Below are 19,291 nucleotides of genomic sequence, written 5' to 3'. Positions count from 1 at the left end.
GCTGGGATACAGAGATATTTCTGTGCCAGTCTTGCCACCCTGGGAAAATTAACTTGGTGCAGCCGCCACCAGCCCAGGGGGTCAGTCTCTCCATCAACCGGCATGGTCCTCAGGTAACTTTTTAGCTCCCCTTCGATGGCCTCTCTGTCAGCGAGAGCACCTGTGCCATCAGAGGCCTTTTTGAAAAAACTTCCCAGGCTCCGTTTGACTTTCTTCGATTCTGTCTCAACAGCAACTTCAGCAGCTTCAACAACCAGCAGCTGCAGCTTCTATGCTTGTGTGTGGCTCTGTGACCATTACAGCTTTCACCGCCAACAGTGACTGAATTTCTGCTACTGCTCTGGTCTTGATGAACATCTTGCGGTCATCAGCTATATATGTATCTTTAAACCGTGGGTCAACCAGTGAGGCCATATCAAGCAGGTCAACAGTTTCTGGGTCTGAGTACTTCTCATTTAAGTACTCTAGGATGATCCTTTTCATGTCCTTGGTCAGCTCTGCATCATCATCAGCTGCAGTAAGAACAGTGTTATTGAAAAGGTGGAGAACGGGTTTAATGTATGACACGCTGACATACTGTTCCCCAGACAGCGCGTCTGTGAACTCAAGCAGTGGGCCAAGGGTCTTGCTCATGCATTCCAGGACATCTGTATCTTGCCACGTGGGTACCAGGTGTCTAGTTTTCTTGTCTGCTTTCAGTACCTGTGATTGGGCCTTCTCTTGCTCAAGCACCCTCTGGATCATCATCTGTCATGACCCCCACCTTGTGGGCGTTTCTGTGATGAGACGCTGTAAGGGAAGATTGTGCTCAACCTGGGCTTTCTTCAGTGCTTTGGGAAAAGGAACTTACAATCTTCTTGCATAAGGCAACAGCACAGTCGATTCGGGGGTCCTTCACACTTTTTTCTGTTAAGATATTATTTGTTAATTAAATCTCACTCTCCATCTCTCTCATGCATGCACACACGCACATGCGCGTGCACACACACCCGCATACCTACACACACACACACACACACACACACACACACACACACACACACACACACACTCTTAACACAAATATAAAGCATTTGCTATATACTATATCTCTAAACACAAATGCAACATTACTATGCCGTATTACATGCACATTTGACTCTTTTACGACAACAAACGCTTGACAGCTGCAACTGTTTATTGCTAACATTAACATTGAAAATGCCATAGACATGCTAACATGTTAGCATCGGTCCCATTTTTAAGTTATAAAATACATCTATTAACTGTTTCAGAAGACCATAACAGGTCACTTTAACATAAAAAGGTAAATAATACTCACAGCCATATGCTCTTTAGGGTTTTAGTGGGGGAAAACGAAAGAAAAAAATTAATCAACGAAGCAATGATCGAAGCACTGGTTCGACCTGTGAATCACTGCTTCGATTGGTTCAAGGTTCAAAGCAAAGCCGCGCTGCAGAAAAGTTGATTACAGACCCGCTGCAGGGTCTGTAATCAATGTAGAGAAATTATAATTTTCCTGACAAACACCCCCAAAAACAACGGACACTCTGAAGGACCGATAAGGGAATCATTAAGTAAAAAGGTTATTGATGTTGGTGGATCGAATCATTTCTTAACGATACCCGAAAGGAACCGGTTCTCGATACCCATCCCTACTACAGCAGGATGTTAAAATATTATAACATTATGCACTAAATACTTAACCTACCGATGGCGAGGTGCAGCCTATGTCCAAAGCACTGCAGCCTGGTCCAGTCATTCATAGACGCTGCTTTGACCACGTTCGCTCCATTATCAGTGATGATGCACACTTGGCTTTCTTCCTTAAAAACCCTCGAGCGCGTCTTTGAGTCCTTGTGCTATCTCCTCGGCCGTATGTCAGTAGGGAAGTACAACGTCTGCAAACACCGGCTCCCAGATTCCAATTGTCCGTTATATAGTGAATGGTCAGGCTGAGGAAATGGTCCATGGTTCGGCTTGACCAAAGGTCCGCTGTAGTGGCAAAGTACTTCAAACCACAAAGCTCTCTTTCAACCTTTTCGCGAAGCTCGGAATATAATCTTGGCATCTCTGTTTCTGTAAAGTATTTGCGGCTTGGCAGCTCGTATCGTGGCTCAATAGCTCCGATCATGGTTTTAAAGCCGCGTCTCTCTACGGTTTGAAAGGGTACCATGTCCTTACACAAGTAAACAGTTATAGCCCTCGTAATGTCGTTCCATCGTGGGCTTTCTGATTGTAAGGAGTACCTTTTGAAAATGATTGTTCAGTGGAGGACTGGTTCAGTCTCTGTTGTTTCTGTCCCATGTTCTTGTGACTGTAGCTTGGGGCCGCCTGCATTCGCTGGCACTCTTGGTATTCAGTGGCGTGTTTTGCTTTGAGGTGGTAGAACAGATTAGTTGTATTGCCGGTCTTAGCTAAAACTGTTGCCCCACACATTCTGCAGAGTATTGTTTTCTGCTCTTCGTCGGACGGTTTAAATCCAAGCCAATTCCAAATAATGGAAGTTGCACTGGTCTTTTTCACGAGTTCTTGTCACTCTGTTTCGCCTTCCGCCATGTTGTTTGATGCATGCAGCAGCGGGTCACGGGTAGTTGACGTCATCAACATGCGTTACCGCGATAGAGCATGTAATTAAAATCTCTATCATAGACCATTTTTATATCGTTTATATCGTTTATATCGCGCATTACTAGGGTGCAGTCAAAACACAGAGGGACTTCTTTTATAAAACGCTATGTTTCTTCAGTGACAACAAGGAACTAAAGTATTTTCAGATGTCGTTTTCCAGAATCAGGACACTTTATGTGGATAAGTTTTCATCAGACTGTGATGAGGAATTAGACTGAGACAACATAACAGGTGTGTTATATGTTGTTATGTGTTTACTCAGTGTGAATGGTTTTAATATTTGAAACATTCTGAACTCTTCGCATGAGAACTGCAGCTTTCAGTTGTTGAGCAAATCAGTGGACAGCATCAACCTTATGAGTAACTTACAAGTAACGTGTGTCAACAATTGCATAACTTACCTACAACTTATGGCCCACGTATTCAGGACGTATGAGACCTACGCTGGCATACATTGAAAATATTCTGCATACCCAAAATGTTTCGACACACTCGCCATACTACGATGTACTTCAACATGCTCTTAACTTATACAAAACTTACCCATAACTTATTAGAAGCACGTCAGCGTATTTGGCATATTTTTCATACGTCAGCATACGCTGGCTAAATCGTCACGGTATGACAGGACCTTAAGCACATTGAAGACTCAGCTGACTACTCCAGTGAAAGCAGACTTGTATTCTGTTTCATAAAGGGCTTAAAAAGAGTATGATGGTTGTCATTTATAGTTGATCACCTACAATTGTCTCCATCACTATTTTCATATTACTATGTATTGTGCAGCGCATCCTGTTGGAGTGCACTGTGCACAGCACATCCCAAACTAGTGTAATCAAAAGGAAACACATGAACAAGATGAGAACAGATGTCGCATGCCATGTTTTCTGCAGTTTTAAGAGGATCAGTAAATCAGCAGTGCAACAAATTTTTGCCATTATCACAATGCGTGTTCCTGTTTCAATTATTCAAACACAAGCACAAAGTGTATTATTGCAGCACAGCGTGTGCACATGCTGTGAAACATGAGGTGCACATAAATGTTTTACCTTTTACCTTACTGAAGTGGTAATAGTCTAAAGTGGTCAGTCATGTACATGAGCCCACACATACACAGGCAGTGGAAGCAGGGGGACTGCCTGGGTTTTTAGAATTTTGAATCGGTGAGTGAGAGCCACACGGGTGCAAATATGGCTGCGCTGTTCCGTGGGCCTATACCTATATAGGCCCACAGAAAGTAAATTCATTATGGGTGATTAGTAAAACTTTGCTTTGAAAAGTAACAAGTAGTCATAAAGTGGTGAAACAAAAAGAAAAAAGATGGATCAATAGTTATTTTATAACTGAATCCTAGCCCTCTGATTGTAATTGAATTATGAGGTACCTTGAGATTCCCATCCTAATCGACACCCATCCAGATTCTCTGACCTTTCAGGTTGTTACAAACCAAAATAGCAGGTGTGAAAGCCGCCTCGTATCATGGTCTGGGCCAATGATCTAAACTAAAAGAGGTGGTCTCAGTCTGGATCAAACTGAGCCATGATCTGGCTTGTTTGCAGTGTAAAAGTTGAGGTAGGTTAAAGTCACCCATGAAACGGTAGAAGTAGTATTGAGTCGTGGGAGCACATGGAGAGGAGACGACGTTTAGATGCTGCTGGTAAAAATACAATAATAATAATTATAAATATTAGAGCAAATTTCAAATTGCAAAGAAGCCAACAACAGAGACAGTACATAAACAAATCAGTCAGTGTCAAATATAGGGACATGCAACTAACATAGATCTTTACAAAAGGACGCAAGTACGTCATGGGACATTATTTACTCCAAACGCAAAATTGCAAAAAATTGAAACCAAAGTAACTCGGCAAAATATATAAAAATAGGAACCTTGGTGCAGATCTTATTCCAGACTTGCAGGTGTGACAACACCCTAAAGTTCTCCAAGGTATGGACAAAGTTTCAAACCCTCATCTTCCACAATGTACATCCATGAATGTGATAATGGGTCTTGAATATCCACCATGGGTTTCCTGTTCCCTGTTTCTATAATCTCGCTGTGCTGTTTCAGGTAGTGCTGAGGGAGTGGAGGAGGAGTAGACAGGACAGTGATGTACTTAAGAGGCTAATTTTCCGGTCAGGTATAGCTTAGTATCTAGTCATCCTCCAGCTTGTGTGTTTCTGTGTGATAAAAATGAAATTTCTGTAGTGATATTTCCACCCACTGTTCCGTCACGCAGCAAACTGTCTGTCATACCTTAAGCGCACTTCAATTGATGTCAGCATGCGGGCAAGAAGCCGTCTGCCGATACCGTGTTTGCAGCTGCATGGATGTTTACCAGCATGTCAGAGTGGGAGGGTTAGTAAGATAGAGGGGAGAGCGAAAGCGGAAGGGAGGGTGGGTGGGTGATGATGCTGAGGGAAGAAAAGGGAGGGAGGATTGTGTGCAGTGAGGTGTGAGAGAGAAAGAAGGGGGGAAAAAAAGGAAAAGGCAGCAGGAAAGGGAGCGACGGGGAGGACGCCAACCTGCCTCTAGATGCTGGAGCCTTCGACAACGGAGCACAGTGCTCAGCGGACACAGGAAGATGGTCTCAGTAAGAGGGGAACTGACGGTTGCCTATAATTTAATGTTCAGTATCTTGGACTCCTTCTCCATGGGTAATGCTACGGCTAGGAACTCCAAAGCACAGCTTGCTTTTTTCTCCTTGTTGCTCCTCCTGCCTTTTCCCCCTCTCTGTCTTTATTTGGTTGCTTAGTTTCTCTCCAGGATTCTGTCTTTTTACTCTTAACTCTTACTGTCACACATGCGCGCATGCACATCGGTCATATAGCCAGGGTCTAGCAGCGAGCGCTGGGTAGCCCTCAGGGCTGGTTTCGCTCTTGCGCTGCACCAATCAAGCCAAGCGATGGTCATGGCAGTGATGCAGATAGATCGCGCCACTCACCCCTTTCTCCTCAAATGCCAGCCACGGATGGGCGAGCAAAGGAAACAAGCAGGGAAAAGAGGAGCGCTAGACGAGTGCTGCTCTGACATTGTTTTGGAGTCCGTGCCATCGCTTGCTCCTGCACTTCTTTGATGCTTTTTTTGCCTTGGACGTGGAACCTACACTAGTGTTAGTAACCTTTTTTCCTTTTCTTTTCTGTCTGGCATCACAGGAGTAGCACCTGCAAAGAAGAGCCCAAAGCTGGTAAGTAGTTATTCCCTTCTGCTTTTGTTTTTCATGCTCCTTCCTCATCCATCTCACCTGTCTGTCTTCCATTTCAATGCATGTGTCTGAGGAATGTTTGGCTGTCCTACCTCGTCTCTGACTCCGCTCTCTAAGATGCAACTTTTGCTGATGTTGAGTCTGTTTGTAGACACAGGGTGATGTGGTGTGTGTGGGGGTGGAGAGTCACAACCCCCACGCCCCCCACCCTCCACCCTGTCTGCTTTTAGGCTGTGTGCCGGGACGACGGGCTTTGACATGCCATGATGCTGACAATTGTGTCACACTGGGTGCTAAGCTTGCTGTGTGAGAGTTGAATGTGTGAACATCACTGAGCAAGGACCTCGTTCTGTGACGTCTGCTGCATTAATGAACGAACCCTGTTGACTGTCTCATGTGTCAATTTTGTTTTTCAGGATGATTATGCGTTGGCGCCACCATATGGAGATTACACTAGGCGGGTATGTGATGTCGCTTAGAGCAGGACAAAGTTTGGTAGCGGTGCTGGGAATGAGGTGAAGGTATAATTTAGTGTTAGACAATAGCGGTGCTGGATCAGGCGGAACAGTGTTGCCACAGTTACTTTGAAAAAGTAATCCAATTACTGATTACTGATTACTCCTTGAAAAAGTAACTTAGTTACTTTACTGATTACTCAATTGTAAAAGTAACTAAGTTAGATTACTAGTTACTTTTTTAGTTACTTTCCCCAGCTGCCGACAACACCCACGTCAACATGACAATGATACCTGTTTTGCCAAAACTCACTTTATAGTCACCCTTTCTTGACTTCAATGAAAATAAATACTTGTTTTATAAAAGTAAAATAAAGACCTCTTTCTTGACCTCATATTTAACTGTTGACAGCACTGTAACAGTAAAACTTGCAATTTCAAACCTACATTGTTTATAAATGTAACTATTAAATTCTAACATTTTTCTAACATTTAAATTCTCTCTAAACATTTTACTTGTCGAAATTATTATTATTTTAAGCAATATTAGTAGTTGTAGTAAAAAACGGCTTCAAAACTGGACCTTTAATCTAGGGCTGTTGTGGGGGGGGGCACATCCCTCCCCCACGCCCCCATCCCATCTGGATTCGCCCCTGCTTTGGCGTTTGAGCACAAAGAATGGATAACATTTATTTATGCAGAAAACAGGACCAGATTTACAGGTAAGAAAGTTTTATTGCGTTTTCACATCATGTGGTCCTCAGAAAGAGAGTTTAGGTGCATTTGAGTGGAAAATAGTGTTAGTTGTTGACGCGTCGCGGAGGAACAGCTGTTTTTAACGAGACGATACGGAGCAGCTCAGCTCAGAATTCTAAATAAAGGAGGAAAAAAGTATAAAAAATGTCTTCGTAAAGCTCAGTGCAGGTGTGCTGATCACCGCCCTTTAAGAGGTGAGGACGAGTCGAGCAGCTACAAAAAACCGCGGATGAAAAACTCACAGCTCGCTGAAAGTGGGACGTTCAGTCGAACCCCGACCCCCTGCCCACGGACCAAGTTTAATGCTGCTATCGACCCACAATGAAAATTAATAGTAACGCACAGTGACATGGAGAAGTAACTTTAATCTGATTACTGACTTGGAAAGATTAACGCGTTAGATTACTCGTTACTAAAAGAAGTGGTCAGATTAGAGTAACGCGTTACTAAGTAACGCGTTACCGGCATCACTGGGCGGGAATGCTAATGGAAGGATCCATGTTGCAAAATACTGGCTGATTGTGGTCAGCTGCTGTTATGAGGCTTGGGTAATGGCTACAAATGATGTGACACAGTGGACCTACATCTGTGCTGCTGAGGGGCAAACCAGGGCTGAGATTGAATCTGTCTGGGGAAATGGCGAGAATGTGTCTTTATCCCTCGAAGCTCCCCCACCTTCTCATCGTCTGTCTCTCTAATAACATATCAGAGAAGGAAAACCAAATGTATTAGACCAGTCCCAGAGCAAGAGGGGGAGCACAACACCTGCAGAAGGTCACATCTTATTGAACTATCAAGTACACAAGATTTGTTCTCATTTGAATGGGGAACAGGTTTTGTGCTGTGTGAGTATGTGTGATTGCAAGAGAAATAAGGGAAAATGCTGCCTCACTGGCTAATGCAGATACCATTTTGTTTGATGGAAAGAAAGTGGCCAAAAAGTCATTTTACTGTCATGAAGACAGACGTCAGCACCACACAGCATAACAGTCAGGCTCATAAGTGTTTAGACAGTGATGGCATTTTTGTAATTTTGCCTTAGTACAACACCACAATGGAATTGAAACAAAACGGTCAAGATGTTTGTTGTGTAAACTAAATATTGCATGACCCATATAGCAATTATGGCTATTTTTATACACCGCCCCTGTTTTTTCAGAGGCCAAAAGTAAGTGGACGAACCAAATATAAAGACTGTTGTTGATACAAATCATCAGTTTTGAGGCAAGTCGGGGGATGGATACATGAACATTTGCAACTCACTGATTATGTCTGTCTGTGGGACTTCATTTACATCAGTCATGATGAGCAAACCGTATGGTGCTATGGTATATCTGTCAGGAGTAGAGGAATAATGTCCTATATAGGCCCTCAAGCTCAGTCCCGCTTCATGATTGAGTGGAATATGGAAGGATTTTCTACAAAAAAACCCCATAAAATTTCAGCAATATTTTGCTGGAAGTTGGTCTCGAGCTTAGACGATCTGTTCTCTTATATGAAAATCTTTCTCTGTTCCAATCCACCATGAAGCTGTTACTGATGATGTAAGACAGAAATTGCTCTTTGGTCAGTTTCTCCCATCACAGCCACCGAAGCCCATAACGTCTGTGTTGACATGGTGGCTTCCCTCACTAAGCACTTTATTGCACAGTCACTCAGTTTTTTTAAACTGCCTTCTCCAAATACAGTTGTGGTCAGAGTTTTACATGCACTCATCATGACCATGAGTGTCATGTTAACTTGGGTTTTTAATGATGTCTTTGAACTGTTCTTTTGTCAGGCTCGAATCACAATACAGCTTACATTATCAATTACTTTAAGAAACAAAGATTGGGTCCACAAGTTTGAAATTATTTGGGATCTTCTGTAATCCACACATGGTCAAATTATACATGCAGGCTCAAATATACAGTGTCCTCCAAAGGTATTGGAACACTTGGTATTGGAACACATTTTAATTTGTTTATGCCATTTCAAATACAACATACCCATTTATATAGCTTCATGGTGAAGTGGTATAGAGGAGGATTTTCTTAAAAAAGAACACCTGAAAGTTCAGCTACAATTTGCCAGAAAGTACATCTGAGATGCAAGCCTAGATTTGATGTTTTGGTGAAAGAAAATCCTCCTCTATACCACTTCATCCTGAAGCTGTATAACTGGTGATACAAAATGCAAAACATGCACCATGCACCATTTCTCCAATCACAGCCATAGAAGCCTATAATTTCTAGGTTGTCTGGGTGTCTTGGTGGCTTTCCTCACTCTTCTCCTTCTTGCACAGTCATTCCGTTTTTGAGAACTGTCTACTCCACACAGATTTACCATAGAGTGCCACACTGTTTGTATTTCTTCGCAACTGATGTAAATAAAGTCCAACACATTTTCAGTGACTTGGAAATGTTCATGTATCCATCCCCTGACTTGTCTGAAGAAAACTGGCAATAAAACTGATTATTTACAAGTATTATACCAATGCGATCCATTACTTATGCAACCCATCATCTTGGCTTTTATATTTTGTATTAATTTATATCAAGTTGTAGAGATTTGCTTTCAGTTTGAGTTTAGAAATTGTAATTTTTTTCTATTTTATATTTGAAATGACATAGACAAATTAAAATGTGTGAAATACCAAGCATTACAATGCTTTTTAGAGGGCACTGTACGAGGTCTGTTATAAAACTATCCGACCTTTTTATTTTTTTTAAAAACCTGTATGGATTTGAATCATGTGCACTTGCATCAGCCAAGCTTGAACCTTTGTGCGCATGCGTGAGTTTTTTCACACCTGTCGGTTGCGTCATTCGCCTGTGGGCAGGCTTTGAGTGAGCACTTGTCCACCCCCCTCGTCGGATTTTCATTGTCAGGGTAATGGCTGAGTGATTGGAGCAGCGCTGAATCAAATTTTTCCAGAAACTGTGAGAGACAGCCAGGTGGAAACCATTCGGAAGATTCAGACGGCTTTCGGTGAGGATACTCTGGGCGTCACACAGATTAAGGACCATTACAACCGGATTAAAGATGGCCCACAGCGGCGGAGGGCACGCCGCGCTCCGAGCGGTCATCGACAGGCTGAAACGACCAGATCGTTTCCAAAGTGAAGGCTGTGTTGATCCGGGACGTTGTCTGACTACCAGAGAAATTGCAGAAGAGGTGTACATCAGCACTTTTGCCGGCACATTCTACTGTTACAGGAGATTTTGTAATGAAAGATGTGCGGAGGAATTCGCGCTTCGGGAAGGAGCTGCAGTGGCGCACAACAAAAAGCACGTCCGTGTTGGAAGTCTCACAGGACAAGTTGTGACATGCCCAGCTGTTACACAATTTCTCGGATACTCACTCGACTGAAAAGCCACCGAAAGCCGTCTGAATCTTCCGAATGGCTTCCAACACGGACCTGCTTTTTGTTGTGCACCATTGCGGCTCTGTTCCGACGCGCGAATTCCGCCGCACTTATTTCATTACAAAATCTCCTGTAACAGTGGAATGTACCGCAAAAGTGCTGATGTACACCTCTTCTGCAATTTCTCTGGTAGTCAGACGACGTCCCGGATCAACACAGCCTTCGCTTTGGAAATGATCTGGTCGTTTCAGACTGTCGATGGCCGCTCGGAGCGCGGCGCGCCCTCCGCCGCTGTGGGCCGTCTTTAATCCGGTTGTAATGGTCCTTAATCTGTGTGACGCCCAGAGTATCCTTACCGAAAGCCGTCTGAATCTTCCGAATGGTTTCCGCCTGACTGTCTCTCACAGTTTCTGGAAAAATTTGATTCAGCGCTGCTCCAGTCGCTCTGCCATTTCCCTGACAATGAAAATCCGACGAGGGGGGTCGACCAGTGCTCACTCAAAGCCTGCCCACAGGCGAATGACGCAACCGACAGGTGTGAAAAAACTAACGCATGCGCACGAAGGTTCAAGCTTGGCTGATGCAAGTGCACATGATTCAAATCCATATAGTTTTTAAAAAAAATAAAAAGGTCGGATAGTTTTATAACAGACCTCATATACATACATTCCCACTAATATTTGGTTTACATACATCAAGCAAAAGCTTTTGGTAGCCATCATCAAGCTTCTGGCATAATTCTAGCTGGATATTTGACCACTTGTCTTGGCAGAATTGGTAGAGCTCATTTAAATTGGCTGGTTTCCTGGCGTGGACCTGACTTTTAAGTGTAGTCCACAAATTATAGATAGGTTTGAAGTTGGTTCTTTGGGAAGGCCAGTCCAGATGCTTAATGTTAGCCTGTGTTACGCAATTGTTGCCCAGTTACTGAGAGGTTCTGAAAATGGAGGGACTGTGTATAAAAATGGCTGTAATTTCTAGCTGGTTCATGCAGTATTCTGTTAAGCCCCCTGAATTAAAGTTGAAAGTCTACATTTCCTGCAAGTCCTGATTGCTTCATTGAAAGTCATTGTGGTCGTGTACACAGGCAAAAAACAAAACAAACTAGAAGAAAACAAAACAAACCTCCGCCAAGGCCATGGGGTCACTGACGCCATAACATCTACACGCCGTGGAATCATTGAACCTAAAACAGTCTAACAATGATGTTTGCTCAGTAGTAAAAAAAGTTTCATCTGCTGTGACTGGATAGCATGTATCCTTAGCACTTGGCATCACAGTTTATTGCAACTTGCACCTTTCCCAGAAGCTACTGTCATCTGAGCACTGATATTGATATTGCATGTGCTTATAGACAAAAACAAATAAGAGACAAAATTCAATTTATTATTCAACTGAACTGCAAATATATGAATTTTTTAACATTTATGAAACACTTCTCTAAACAAGGCCATAGGGTCACTGACCCTAAAGAGATTCCCTCCTTGGCACAGTGATCTATTTCTTTGTCTCTTTCTCTAAAATTGTATATAATAATCATTAGATTATTAATATATTAACAGAAATAAATTTAAGAAATATTAAAATTTGAAAACAAATGCACCCCCGAACGTGATGACAGCTGCAACTGCTTAATGCTAACTTTTAACATTGAAAATGCCTTTGACATGCTAACGCGTTAGCATCGGGATCCGGATCGTGATCCGGATCACCAGTAAAATTTAATCACTTGTTCCTCTTGTCATTTCCAACCACTCCACAAAATTTCTATAAACAAAAATAAATTAAGAAATATTACAATTTGAAAACAAATCCACCTGAACGTGATGACAGCTGCAACTGCTTAATGGTAACTTTTAACACTGAAAATGCCATAGACATGCTAACGCGTTAGCATCGGGATCCGGATCGTGATCCGGATCACCACTAAAATTGAATCTCTTGTTCCTCTTGTCATTTCCAACCACTCCACAAAATTTCATCAAAATCCGTTCAAAACTTTTTCAGTTATCCTGCAGACAGACAAACAAACAAACGCGACCAAAAACATAACCTCCTTGGCGGAGGTAAAAAGGTTTCCAAATTCTTATGCAACGGACTGTGATTATATGAAAGCCTTGATTTATACTTTTTCATAAAACCAAATTGGATTGTACGGATTACTGTAGAATGGCTTTCATATGGAATTGCTATTCTGACTTACGATTTGCTACAATGTCAGACTTCTTTTACACCTAATATCAATATAAACATGAATTTCAGACCTGTGAGAGGCTCATTTTTGCAGCTAATGAGTCCGAATTTATTGAAGTCACGGCTTCTCTTTGAATGCCAAATCTTTTGATATTTGAGAACACATGACCTGTGTGCCCTGCTCCACCCCCTTCTTAGTGTATTTTTGTCCCCCACATACTGCATACTGGGAGGTCACGTGGTATTTGGGACCTGGACTGCTGTCATTTCTTGTTACTGTCTGACACTATCTTGTAGGCTTTTCTCACTTTTGTGCTTTCTTCATGGCCGTGCTTATTCTGTGGCAGAATGGCAAATGTGTGCTCATAAAGGAGGGTACTGTAACAAAGGTCATCCTGTTGTTTCAGCCTGCAGGAGTTGAGGATTAGGTCTGCATTACCTTTCTCCAGCAACCTTCCCCTCACATCCTTGACCAAGTGTCTAAGTACCCATATTATTGGGGAACTGGTGCCAATTTATGAGGAGTTTTACGTTTATGGTTTCAATGGTCAAAACATTTTTCGTTCCAAGCCCCGAGTCCATTATTCACTGTGAATCTGGCTCCATATGCAGCAGGAAATACACTTCTGTGTTAATGCATTCCACCCTGTTAAACAAAAGGAATAAGAAATATGCTCTTGTAAGTTGTGCCAGTTTTTTCTCGCATAACTGAATGACTTAATCATGAGAAACAGAGATTTTTTTCCCTTCCCTTTGTTTCCTAAAAGAATTCATTGAATAAATCATCTTGATTATTCTTTGTGTTGAATAAAGTAGTAACGCAACAATGGTTATCATTCGAGACTCTGGTTATCAGCTTCTTTTTCCCCATAGGCCAGGATTCGTTTATCTTTTTTAATTTTTCTAACCCCAGATTCCTCTGTGCTCGGATTATTACACCTTTGGTTCTTCTCTCATAACACACTACCCCAGTTTTTCATGTTTTGTGCAAGGCCAAACATGCAATAAGCATTTCCTTTTGTTGCTACCTGTATGTCAGATTTTACGTCGGCAGCGACTGTCCTCTGTGTTCTTGCGCACTGACAGTGATGTTGGACAACTTAAGACACTTTGATCTGGTTCTCATTCAGCAGTTGTCAAGGAAGGACAGTCAGAACAGCTCCCAGCATAGTGTGTCCAGCCACAGGAGCACCCACACAGACTCACCTGTGCACACGTCCTTGGCACCTCCTCTCAACGAGAGTGGTGCTCCCCCACCACCCTCACAGCCGCTTCCAGGCCTGCCGCCACTGGAATCCCCTGCAGACGGAACTATCCAGAGAAAACCTGACCCCTTTAAGATCTGGGCCCAGTCTAGGAGCATGTATGAAAGTAGGCGTAAGTATACTTGTTTTTGGTGGCAGTTTGATGCGGGCTGCATGGGGCTCTTGGCTTGGTGGAAACAAAAGGTGTGCTTATGTTCACAAGCAAGATTTGAGATAATAGATGAATTTTGTTAGTGGAAATGCATAAAACCAGCACGGGCTTTTCTCATGACCTTTGCTTTGGTTTATTCTCTGGAAGAGTTTGGGATCTAGATTTGGTGCATGGGGTGGAAGCTGCCACTTTTTGTATTACTTCTAGTAGTCTTAAAAACATACTTATCATCTAAGCCAAGCCTGCATCTGAATACTCAGTATGTACTAACATCGGTTAGGAACCTACTTCCCAAGTTGTTGTTCTTCAGTTACTGGGCTCCTGCTGCATTGTGGGACAGGGTAAAGGAGTTGATTTGCATGCTGCGAAGGTAGTATACCATCTGGGTACCATTCAACTATTACTAAAAGCATACTGAGTATTTGGAAAGCCTACAAAGTGTAATGTATTGCTGTTTGCCTACTATATATTACACTAGTTTAAGTATTCAGTCCAGTTCTCTGGAACTTGTAAGTATGGTAATCCCGGGTTTAAATTTTGAGCTATAATGACAATATAGAAAAATATAATAAGTGAAAGCCTTATTTTGCTTAGTTATGTGATATATATATATATATATATATATATATATATATATATATATATATGACCCTTCAAATATAAAATAAATCAAAGATTATACTTTTTGTAGAACATGTAGGCAGTTCTGTATACTTCACTTTTCCAAACACATGAAAAGTATATTTTCCATATTAAAATGCAAATATTGCCACGAGCAAAAAAATGTTAAATTTACAAAATTGAAACTAAATATTTTACTTAGGTGCTATTTCCAAACAGTACTGACATAAAATACAATGACCACTGGTTAAGATGGTACAGCCACATTCTGAGTTGACGGAGAATGATCCATAAAGGTGTTAACCCCCAAAACGTGAATCAGCTGCCATTCGTGAATTATGCGCAAACCACGTATTGCAAAACGTGAATATGGAAAAAAAGGCCTTGCAAAACATAAGTTGTAAAACATGAATATCATATATATATATATATATATATATACACATATTTCAGTTTAAGTAGTTTACGAATTTCAGTTTACAGATCAGTTATTTCAGGAAATGTTGATCGTAAACCCTATCTCCGCAAAAATGTTTTTTTTTGTTGTTGTTTTTTTTTTGGTGGGGGGTTAAGAAAGGACTGTGCCTTTGTAATAAAATATGACAGAATATGAAGGAAAGGCATAATTAAAGGTAATCTTTTATTTAAATTGACCCATACAATGTGGAATTTTAGAGCGACAGAGTTGAATTAAATATTACAGTTCTGACATCACCAAAGTGCAAAATAAATACAAGATAATAAAAAAACACGCATGACCTTTACAGTTTATGACTTGACGTATGTTATAGTCAGACTTGGCAAGTCAATTTTTTAAAAATGTTAATATTTTGTGCCAAAATATTAACTTTTAAAATTTAACAATTAGCATTTACAAAATACGAGGTCTATTAGAAAAGTATCCGACCTTATTATTTTTTTCAAAAACCATATGGATTTGATTCATATGTTTTTACGTCAGCCAAGCTTGAACCTTCATGCGCATGCGTGAGTTTTTCCACGCCTGGGACATGCCCAGTTCTCCACAATTTCTCTTATACTCACTGGGCTGGTAAGCATTGAAAGCCGAGATAGGCATGTCCCAACTTGTCCCCTGGCACTCCGAAACGGAGGTGTTTCTTTGTCTCGCTCGATCAGCGAATCGGTCCTGACGCGCGAAGCCTCCGCACGGCTTTCCATGACAAAATCTCTTGTTAAAAGTGAAATCTGACGGAAAATGGCTGATGTCCAGCTCTTGTGATAACCAGAGAAATTGCTCACGACGGTCCCGGCTCCACACAGCCATCCGTTTAGAAATGATGTGGTGTTTTCTGTCTCTCGATGGCGGCCCGGCGCGCGGCGCGCCGTGCGCCATTGTGGGGCGTCCTTAAAGCTGTAGTAACAGTCCTTATTCTCTGTGAAGCCCGTAAAATTTTCACTGAAAGCCAGATAAATTTTTCGAATGGTTTCCAGCTGCTTGTCTCTAACAGTTTCTGAAAAAATTCTGATGGGAAAAAAAGCCCAAATCATTCCGCCATTTCCTCCCAATGAAACGACGACGAGAGGGGTGGACCACTCCTCCCACAAGGCGTGCTCACAGGCGAATGACGCAACCGACAGGCGTGGAAAAACCCACGCATGCGCACAAGGTTCAAGCTTGGCTGATGTAAAAACATATGAATCAAATCCATATGGTTTTTGAAAAAAATAATAAGGTCGGATACTTTTCTAATAGACCTCGTATCAATGTTTAGAAATTTTCATACACAAGTGTTCACACAGACAAAGAAAGGCATGGTTGTGTAAACTATCCAGTATGGGGGAAAAGTTCCCTGCATGCTTTTGGTCAGTCCTGTGACTGCTACTCGGCGACACTTTACCAGCGCTCTTCTCCTAAAAAGCATACATGAATATAATTAACAGTGAGAGTGGAGAGTGCCAGGATATGCCCCACCTTGTCTGCCCGTGCAAAAGCTATGGGATAGCTCCAATTAAAAAGAATCATGCTCTGATCTACTGTAAAGTATTAATTAAATAAATTAAACCCTGGACAGGAGGAGAATAAAACAGAGTCTCGGTGGACTAAGAAAGCTTAATATCAAACACTTCCACAGGCGGCACTTGACAGAGTTTCATTATTTAGACGCCTGTGGAAAAGAAAGGAGGGCTTCAGCATTGGCCTAGCAGTATGTTAACTCGCAGCCGCGAAGGGTTGAGAGGACAATGGTGTTTGAATTATAGAGGTGAAACAGAAGAATAGGAAAGTAGTAGAATGCAGGTTTAAGGCAGCTTCTCCATTTCACCTGCTCAGCGGTGATGGCGTCAGCTGATGTTTCCGAAATTACTCACATTGAGTAGTTTTCAATGCGTTACTCGGTGCACATTGGCAAAGTATGTTAAGGGATTGTAAATTAGGGTTAAAATATGGAAATGACAGTCATATAAATACAGACTGTGTAAGACAAACACTGGGTTAAAAAAAGGGTAAATGTTGGAGATCGAAGGATTCTTAAGAGTAGAAGAGTAGAGAAAAATTCACCAAAAATGATAGGGAGGCTAGCTGACCTGGAACAGCAGGAGTAAATCCTTCTGTTCCTCACACTGCACTGAGCTCTCATCTTTAAGTCCTACAGTATGCACCATGTATGGCTCAATCCCCAGCTGCAGCAGCAAGACATTTTCTTACATGTGATTGACTCTGCACATCAAGCTCCTGAACTCTTCATGTGCCGAATGAACCATTTGCATAGAAATCCCACAGCGTCCACCTGCTCTGAAGACTTTAGTGCAGGGAGGGTAGGAAATGTAGCCGTGCTTGATTGGCATCTTTGGCTACTCGTGATTTAGGTTATTGTTTGGTTTTGAAATGTTCCACTTTAATGTTCTCATACATTCCACACCTTTTCCATGTTAGCACTGCAGCGATGAGTCAGTTTCAACAGTATCGATCTATTCACACCTCGTTACCTTACCGTGGTGATCACAAAGAAGATCTGTTAATCGACACAAGCAAGATGTAGCAGTGCAGTTGACCCTCCAAAGCGCAGGTGCAGATTGCTTCAGTTAGCCTTTGACATTTCCACTAGCAGTTCCCCCACAGTTACGAGGAGATGGATTGAGAGGGATGGCTGCGCTCCACAGGGATTTTAAGTGTTGACTAAAGGAACAGATTGGAAGCAGGGAGCTTATGCCTTCTGCCACCCTGCCGGCTCTCTGTGGCTTTTGTGTCCTTGGCAGCGGCGGCATGTTCTGGAGCAAAGGAATTCTCCCAGGGAGTTTGCTCAGATGTGCGTATTTATCGATGTGTACTTCCCAGCTGTGGCAGTCCAAATGCACCCACATGCGAAGACACAAGCACATATTAAAATCTAGACAGTCATGCATATGCCAGGATGAGGCCATACATGCACTCACTCCCCATCTCCGCCGCATCCCAACACACTCCTATCTCCAGTGAGACATGGCCCATGGACTTTCTGTAACTGACCAACCGATGCTTCTTTTCATAGCACAGCATCTTAAAAGTGAGCAACATGCAGGCACATTCAATCTGATCACTTGAGGATGAGAAGGGACTGTGATGTCGGCATATAACTGTGGCCCTCTGCTCAATAATATATAGCTTTTTTGAACATGTATTAGAACCTCTTTCAAGTGGGAAGTGCTCTCATCCATACGGATGAGCAGAAGGTTGCATGTGACGCATCTTAAAGGAAACTGTGGATTATAAATGTCCAGTCTGTGGACTCCTGCCTAAAATTAAAGTTATTTTAAAAAGCAAACACTTTGATCTTTCAAACATAAGAAGAAAAATTTAGATCTGTCATTTCTAATTATGGGATGTCCTATTAAGGGTGCCCTAAATTTTTTGGCACCCTGTCTGGCTTTTGATAGTTTTCTTTAAGATCTATACCTGTGCTCTTTTACCCAAGAATAAATCCTTTTTATCTTTTGATGAATCTGATACTAATAGTTTTTTCCAAATCCTCCAGACAGATTGTTTTATCTTGGTAACAAAGCTTAGAGCAGTTGTGAGGGTGTTTACTTGCATTTTACCAAACAGCAAGTGTGTCCTTTATAGGCATATAATTCCCTGTCTCTTTATTGTACTGGTATGTGAACACGAGTCTGATGGGACGGTTATAAGTATTGCTAGTGTCATCATATTTGTATGTTTTAATAGTGCCAGACTTCCAGGACCAGGATATTTTCCTTTGGAGGAAGGACACGGGTTTTGGCTTTAGAATCCTTGGGGGAAACGAGCCAGGAGAGCCGGTGAGTTTCTTTTCAGTTTCCTCCTTTTTGTGGTCTTCAGTGTACATGTGTATAACACAGTGATGTTTAAATACTTTTGTTTTGGGACATCAAACTAAAAACTGAGTTGATGCCATTACCAAGCTGGAAGAAGCAATGACGAGATAATTGACCTATACTGTGTTCCAACTTTACAGATGTTGATAGTGGATAACCTGCTTGGATTAAACAGAAAAAAAAGGGGGGACACTTTTTAGAAATTGACCGTATTTGCACGTCTGAGGTCTCTGGGCACACCGCACAAAATTCAGCTTGAAGCGGGGGGTTTGTCAGACCGCCCATTTCAATAAAATGTCTGATTTCCTCACAAATAAAGAATAAATCATCTGTCTGTGCTGGGTTTTTTCCTATCCTTTTATCATTTATTATATGTG

At 42.0% G+C, this 19,291-nt stretch overlaps 1 protein-coding gene across 1 annotated transcript in view; it reads left to right on the top strand.

Annotated features, from left to right (window-relative positions):
• LOC117507809 (membrane-associated guanylate kinase, WW and PDZ domain-containing protein 1-like) overlaps positions 1-19,291 on the top strand; it is a 467,280-nt gene that overhangs the window by 396,313 nt on the left and 51,676 nt on the right. Inside the window, exons 15-16 of the mRNA XM_034167605.1 lie at positions 13,718-13,964; positions 18,787-18,878. Coding sequence (XP_034023496.1) covers positions 13,718-13,964; positions 18,787-18,878 — 339 coding nt within the window. The remainder of the gene's footprint in view (positions 1-13,717; positions 13,965-18,786; positions 18,879-19,291) is intronic.

This window comes from Thalassophryne amazonica, chromosome 3 (genome assembly GCF_902500255.1).
Source record: "Thalassophryne amazonica chromosome 3, fThaAma1.1, whole genome shotgun sequence".
Lineage (NCBI taxonomy): Eukaryota > Metazoa > Chordata > Actinopteri > Batrachoidiformes > Batrachoididae > Thalassophryne > Thalassophryne amazonica.
This window is presented reverse-complemented; position numbering and strand designations above follow the sequence as displayed.